The 7,791-nt window shown below is 37.2% G+C and overlaps 1 protein-coding gene across 1 annotated transcript in view; it reads left to right on the top strand.

Moving 5' to 3' along the window:
- Positions 1 to 7,791, top strand: part of aifm5 (apoptosis inducing factor mitochondria associated 5) — a 17,525-nt gene that overhangs the window by 4,123 nt on the left and 5,611 nt on the right. The window contains exons 4-13 of the mRNA XM_032533007.1: positions 531 to 640; positions 979 to 1,023; positions 2,103 to 2,184; positions 2,325 to 2,437; positions 2,538 to 2,624; positions 2,741 to 2,832; positions 3,840 to 3,970; positions 4,758 to 4,873; positions 4,967 to 5,038; positions 5,170 to 5,233. Of these exons, the coding sequence (XP_032388898.1) occupies positions 531 to 640; positions 979 to 1,023; positions 2,103 to 2,184; positions 2,325 to 2,437; positions 2,538 to 2,624; positions 2,741 to 2,832; positions 3,840 to 3,970; positions 4,758 to 4,873; positions 4,967 to 5,038; positions 5,170 to 5,233 (912 nt within the window). The remainder of the gene's footprint in view (positions 1 to 530; positions 641 to 978; positions 1,024 to 2,102; positions 2,185 to 2,324; positions 2,438 to 2,537; positions 2,625 to 2,740; positions 2,833 to 3,839; positions 3,971 to 4,757; positions 4,874 to 4,966; positions 5,039 to 5,169; positions 5,234 to 7,791) is intronic.

Raw genomic sequence — 7,791 nt, 5'->3', positions numbered from 1 at the left:
AACCTGACTTCTGTACAACACAACTGATGGTCCCAACTCCTTTAATAAGGCAAGAAATTCCACTAATTAACCCTGACAAGGCACCCCTGTGAAGTGAAAACCTTTTCAGGAGACTACCTCATGAAGCTTATTGAGAGAACACCAAGGGTTTACAGCGCTATCAAAAAGGGTTGATACTTTGAAGGAACTAGAATATGAGACATGTTTTCAGTTATTTCACACTTTTTTGTTAAGTACATAATTCCACATGTGTTCAATTATAGTTTTGATGCCTTCAGTGATAATCTACAATGTAAATAGTCATGAAAACAAAGGAAACGCATTGAATGAGGTGTGTCCAAACTCTGTACTGTATATGGTATCATTTAGGCAGATGAAACATATTTAATGTCAAGCCGTAGTTCAGATTATACTGTAAATAGTAACTAGGAAATGGTTTGACCTTAATGGAAATATGCAAATCAAATGGAAATATATGTGGAAATTGTGTGTGTGTGTGTGTGTGCGTGCGTGCGTGCGTGTGTGTTCAGGGGTCATTTCAGGCAACACAGTGCGCTGTCCGTGGCACGGCGCCTGTTTCAACGTCCATACAGGGGATCTGGAAGAGTTCCCTGGTATAGACTGCTTACCCTGCCACGAGGTACAAACCAGAGAGACAGACAGACAGACAAGGAGACAGACAGACAGACAGACAGACACAGACATAGAGAGAAATAGGCAGACAGACAGAAAGAGAGGCAGGCAGACAGACAGACAGACAGACAGACACACAGACAGACAGGGAGAGAGACAAAGAGAGGGAGACAGACAGACATAAACATAGAGAGAAATAGACAGACAGACAGAAAGAGAGGCAGACAGACAGACAGACAGACAGAAAATCAGACGGACAGACAAACAGTCGACAGACAGATATTTAGCTTATCAGAACATTTGCCACAATTTTAACATAATTTCAATTTGTCTTCTCTTTTGAAGGTCAAAATTCAAAACAGCAAAGTGTATGTGTCTGTAAACAAAAAGGTAAGTAGGTTAACTTTTATTTTTCAGTTGATGTCATCCCATCATTGTAAAGGTACTTTGTCTAATGTGCAATTGGATTCATTTATTTGTTTTTATGTTTTCAGTTATAATCTTGATGATTAGCCCTGTGCTCAGGTTGAGTTGGGGAGCATGCTGGGAATGAATCTTCCATTACTAATTACAACACAGCTGTTACTAATACCATTAATAGTGGTCCTGTTATTTCCAAGTGCCAAACTGTCTTCTGTGAAAAAGGTCTTTAATAAGGGCTATGTTTCCGTCCACTTGTCAAAATAATTATCTGAAGTTTGCTAAAATATTCATGAGAATAAAGCTGGTAAAAGTGTGTTTTCATCCAACAGCTTTAAAGTGAATAAAAAGCTGTGCGAAATTACATCACATGCTTCTTTTGTGGTCAAATTGGTATATCAAATAGATTCAAGACATGTTAAGGTGTTTCTATTAATTTTCGCACTGAATCACACATTCAAGCTAAGATTTGCATACAATGTTTTGTCAGCCAAAATGGAGGGAGGAGAGTAAAAATAGAAAGCTACAAACAATATTCTCAATGCTCGAGTTCATGTTCATGTTGTGTTGAGCCTTCTTAGTGTTTAAAAAATAGCAATTTTGATGTGATCACATTAGTGCCCCTAGCTCTCCCATTCAAAAGCCCATTTGACCAAAAAATAAAAATATGATTAATCATAAAAGTGGCGCTTCCGTCCTAATTATGCATTTAAATGAAAGTCTGACTCAGGCACATTCACAAAAAGACCCTAAGTTGCATTTTGCCGAGAGTTACCTTTTAAGTAAATACATCCAAGAAATTAATCAATCAACAGTTTAATTCGTAAACATTGTTTATGTAAACAGCATCAAACTGAAATGTAAACAAACTAAATGTTCCACTTTCTAATGTACAGGTAATTTAATTCTCTGATCAATAATACATGCAGGGATATTTGGCATCTATTGTAGCCGACTAATTACATATTCTTTATATTTTTGACCTTTTTCTTTAAGTGAATAATTGCAAATTCCTTGAAACGTTTCTATGTTGTATTTACATGTTCCAGACTATCAGGCAGGAAAAAAGAGTAAAGAGAATGGGAGCTGCAGTACCAGGAGACACTAACACTGTCCTGCTGCTGGGAGGAGGTGAGTGTGGACCACTCTATATACTTTTTGCACAGTACGTTTGTGTGTGTGTGTATGTGTGTCTGTGTGTGTGTCAATTTTGGGATGTGGCCTGTTAGTGAGACAAAATGTGATGCTGTGTTATCTCTCTGTAAGCATAGGAGCTGCGTCTCTGATCTGCGCTGAGACTCTGCGGCAGGAAAACTTTGGCGGCAGAATCATCATGGTCACCAAAGACGACCTTTTACCTTATGACAAAACACGACTCAGCAAGGTGCTGTGGAGAAAATGACACAAAGCAAAACCCTACATTTTAATGATGAATATGTGTGTGTTTTTGCATTGACTACTTAAACCCTGCACCTACCTTACAGGTAATGAATGTGGAGAATGACAGCATTCTGCTGAGGAGGATGGAGTTCTTCCAACAGTACGATATCGAGGTGTGGCTCAGGAAAGAAGTGAGTTCCTTTTCCTTCTCTTGTCTACTCACGTTATCAGTCTTGTTGTATAATGCCTCAACTTACTTGTGACTACAGACATGTGATACTATTTTGAACTGTTCAACACATTGCAGGCGGTGTCAGTGGACACAGACAAGAAGAAAGTCACATTTGACGATGGTTTAGTCGAGAGCTATGACCAGCTCCTCATCTCAACAGGCTGCAGGTGAAGTCAAAAACACACACAATCACAGGACGTATGTGGGCAAGCATTTCATTTGAAACCAGGGCATACCAGAGCCTTTAGAGGCTCTTGATAGCCACCTGTTATACCTCAAATGTGCAAATGTGCACATGAATAATCACTCAAATGGAAAAACTAAAAAACTAAAAATGTGCCTGGTAGAGTTAAAAAATACCTGGTGCAGTGTCATTCTAATAAAAAGTCCATTAAATATAGTATATTATGACTTCAAGATATAATCCCCATTTCAGTTATAGGGCCTTCAAATTCCAAATGTTTTGATACAGAGACCCTGAAATGGATCGTTTGTTGAATGTGTTATGTCATCTTACAGATGCAAACATTTTTGATTTGGGGCACTCAAACTAAAATCAGAGAGTGTATTTCCGAATATATTATCTCTAAAATAAGTTTTGCTGTGTGGTCCCGTTCATAGCAGTACATGGCTTAGCTTCTGTGTCCGGACTCATGTCTTCTTCTCCAAACTGGAGGCATGGCAACCGCCATCTAGTGTAGGTAAATAAGTGTATCATATAACCCCACTTCAAAAGATCCAAACTATCCTTTTTAGAAGCTCTGGAAGCTGCAAGACGATACAAAAATAGGTTTTATTTAAATTTCTATTTTTCTATGTTACATTATATATGTATATATATGATAGAATTATATATATTAAAATGTATATTATTATATTGTTGCATATATTATACATGTATATATACATTTGATGGAAAAACTGAGATCATGTTTGAATGAGAAAATAAAACTAAACTAACATATTAAATGTTATAGATTGATGGTTATTAGGAAATGGGGTAATGGAGTATTTAATCTGTCTGCAACAATTTTAGATGAAATATTTTACTCAATCACCGGTTACCAAAAGCAGATGTGATAACTGTCCTTTAACTTTGTACAAGGAAAGGGGTTATTGTTGCAGCACCACTGCACTGCATTGCTTCTAAACTGAGTCTTGGCCTGTTGTTTAGAGCGAAGGGTCTGGATGTGCCTGGCATGAAGTTGAAAAACGTCTTAATGTTGGAGACACCAGAAGATGCCCGACACATCCACAAAGCCTGTCTTGGCTGCAACGTCGTCCTCGTGGGAACCTCTTTTGTCGGTACTGTGTTGCAGTGACCAAAATATTTTTTTTTAAATATTTGTCTGGATTGGCGATGTGTAGAAAATAAAACTAAACTGTAGAATAAATACTTAACAGCATCAAATCTACTGCAGGGGTTTCATTTGATTGTGAAAATAGATAAAACCTAAATAATTTTTCATTCATCAGTTTTATGGAGGCCCAAAACCTACAAAAGGCAGTAAAAGGTTATCTGGTTTAAAAGGTTTAACAAAATTACACAGCTTATTTTTAAATAAATACTGTTGTTAGTTTAAAATTTTTATGGAAATATAATTTTTTATATATTTCCTTTAATGTCCAATCAGTTGGCAAAAAAAAGAACATTTATTTAACTTTTATTTTATTTACCGCAAATCCATTCATTTATTTAAAAATGCAATTTATTTCACTCCTCTGCTTAGCCTTCATTAACCTTTTTATTTTTCCTATTTTTTGTCTAAGCACACATTTAATTTCCTGTTTTCCTTGTTAGTGGTGCTCATAAGTTTACACGTAAACTTATGAGCACCACTGTATATGATAATGGGATGGGCATGTTCATGTGTTTCTGTTGCAATGATTAGAAAAAAAAAAAAAGCTTAATATTTTTAAACTCCATTTTATTATGTAACATAATTTAAAACAGTGTTTTTTATGTATTTAGTTATATTTTTTACTTGTTTGGTAGTTTTTTACTACTTTATGTCAGTTTTGGGGCTCCTTACAGTTATTTTCATTTGAATTTTCTCAACTACATCTTCTTTAACACATTGTTTTTTTCCAGGTATGGAAGTTGCATCTTATTTGATAGACAAATCCTCCAGTGTCACAGTGATCGGCAGCAGTGAGCTGCCGTACCAGAACACACTGGGTCGGGAAGTTGGCAAAGTCACCATGATGGTAAGAAAGAGAGAGAGAAAGAGAGAGAGTGTGTCCTTTATTGTATCCTCTTTTCAGTTTAGTTAATTGTAGTTTGAACTTATGTCCCTGCAGATGCTGTCAGAGAAAAATGTGAAATTCTTCATGAATGATATTGTGATGGAGATCAAAGGTGTGGATGGCAAGGTAAAGTGGGAAAATACACATTGTGACAATTTAGTTTATTACAACTCAAACATCAATAAACATAGAGTAAAATCTGAAAATATAAACGCTCAGAGTTCTCCCTGTCCTCTCATTGTCCTTTCTTACTCAAGGTGAAGGAGGTTGTGCTGAAAAGTGGAAATGTCATCCAAGCGGATGTTTTGATTGTTGGCATTGGTGAGTGTAATGCAGACATTTGTACACACATCTCCTTACAATATCTTTATTCATGTTTCTGCTCATTTCTTTTTTTATTCTTTAATGTCTTTACATTATCAGTCAGATATATCTTGCAAACTTCATTAAAAAAAAAACAGGGAAACATTGTATTATAACCTTTGGAAAATACTGGAGAATGTTTATAGTAAAATATATTACCAGTATTTGTTCATTTTAGTAACTACAGTGGGGCTCGAAAGTTTGGGCACCCCAGGTAAAAAAAATTATTAATGTGCATAAAGAAGCCAAGAAAAGTTGGAAAATCTCCAAAAGGCATCAAATGACAGATTAGACATTCGTATAATATGTCACAAAAAGTGGCGTCTGCAAAAGTTTGTTCTCAATCATCTTCTGGAAAGACCAGGCGCTGTCAATCTTAAGGTTTTAAAGGCCCAGACTCATCTGACCTTGCCCCAACAATCAGCACCATGGGTTCTTCTAAGCAGTTGTCTAGAAAACTGAAACTGAAAATAGTTGACGCTCACAAAGCAGGAGAAGGCTATAAGAAGATAGCAAAGTGTTTTCAGATGCCAATATCCTCTGTTCGGATTGTAATTAAGAAATGGCAGTCATCAGGAACAGTGGAAGTTAAAGCAAGATCTGGAAGACCAAGAAAAATATCAGACAGAACAGCTCGCAGGAGTGTGAGAAAAGCAAGTCCAAACCCACGATAGACTGCACAGTCCATCCAGAAAGATCTGGCTGACACTGGAGTTGTGGTACACCATTCCTCTATAAAGAGATTCTCGTACAAATATGGTCTTCATGGAAGAGTCATCAGAAGAAACCCTCTTCTACGTCCATGCATTGTGGAAACACGTTCTGTGGACCGATGAGGTTAAAATATAACTTTTTGGCCAGAATGAGCAAAGGTACGTTTGGAGAAGAAAAGGCAAAGAATTTAATGAAAAGAACCTCTGTCCAACTGTTGAGAGTGGGGGCAGATCAGTCATGCTTTGGGGTTGTATTGCAGCCAGTGGCACAAGGAGCATTTCATGAGTAGAAGGAAAAATGGATTCAATAAAGTTTCAGCAAATTTTGAACGCTAACTTGATGAAATCTGTGAAAAAGCTGAAGTTAAAGAGATGATGGCTTCTACAAATGGATAATGATCTAAACATACCACAAAATCCACGGTGGATTACATCAAGAGGTGTAAACTGAAGGTTTTGCCATGGCCTTCACAATCTCCTGACCTCAACATTATTGAAAATCTATGGATAGACCTTAAAAGAGCAGTGCGTGACAACAGCCCAGAATCTCAAAGACTGGAAGTCTTTTGGAAGGAAGAATGGGCAAGATACCTCAAACAGATGAAACTCTTGGCTGGCTACAAAAGCGTTTACAAGCTGTAATATTTGCCAGGGGGAAGTACAAGGTATTAACTCTGCAGGGTGCCCAAACTTTTCAGACGCCATTTTTTTGTTTTCTGTTATTTTGAAAGTGTAAATGATGAAAATAAATCTAAATTTTTGTGACATATGGTATGAATGTCTAATCTGTCATTTCATGCCTTTTGGGGATTTTTCCATCTTTTCTTGGCTTCTTTATGCACATTAATACAAATTTTACCTCAAGCCCCACTGTATTACGAGACAGAGCCAAGATAGCTGTATCCCTTTGTTCCAGTCTTTGTGCTGAACTACCTAACGCGCTGCTGATTCAGCTTCATATTTACGGGCAGATACAAGAGCGGTATCTGTCTTCTTCCTAACTTTCACTTCACAGAGAGCTGAAAAAAACGGCTTAACAACCCTATCAGTATTCCTACGAACCTGCTCAAACATTGTTGTCCTCTTTCTTTTATCCACCAGGCATCAAACCAAACTCAGAGTTCCTGCAAGGCAGCAAAATACGATGGACTCAAAAAACTTGTAACAGTTGACAAGGTCAGCTAAAAACCTGCTTATAGGTCTTTTTTGGCCTTCATTTCAACACATAACCTCTCATCTCTTCCTAAACCAAGTGTTTTGTTGAGATTTACTTCTTGATTGTTTGAGCTCTGGCTTGATTGTATTTCCAATCACAGGGGAGGGACATCAGGCACAAGATGTCAGGCTTTTCCCAGCAATGTACATCGGTTGAGGCAACGGGTCTCACAGAAACTCACGGGTTGCTCAGGTCCACAAACATAACAGTTGTCTTTGTTAACTTAACCGTGCTTTCTCACATGAATCCGTATACATATACATATATATATATATATATATTTATCATATACATAGATATACACTATATGAATGAACACATATGGAATTATGTACTTACAAAAAAGTGTGAAATCCTCTTAATAGGTCTTATATTTTAGATTCCTCAAAGTAGCCACCCTTTGCTTTTTTGATAGCGCTGCAAACCCTTGGTGTTCTCTCAATGAGCTTTATGAGGTAGTCACCTAAAAGGGTTTTCACTTCACTGGGGTGCCTTGTCAGGGTAATTAGTGGAATTTCTTGCCTTATTATGGAGTTGTGTTGTGCAGAAGTCAGTTGTATACACAGCCGACAGCCCTATTGGACAAC

The sequence above is a fragment of the Etheostoma spectabile genome, chromosome 13 (assembly GCF_008692095.1).
Source record: "Etheostoma spectabile isolate EspeVRDwgs_2016 chromosome 13, UIUC_Espe_1.0, whole genome shotgun sequence".
In the NCBI taxonomy this organism is placed as follows: Eukaryota; Metazoa; Chordata; class Actinopteri; order Perciformes; family Percidae; genus Etheostoma; species Etheostoma spectabile.
Note: the sequence above shows the minus strand (reverse complement) of the source record. Positions and strands in the feature narration are given on the sequence as shown.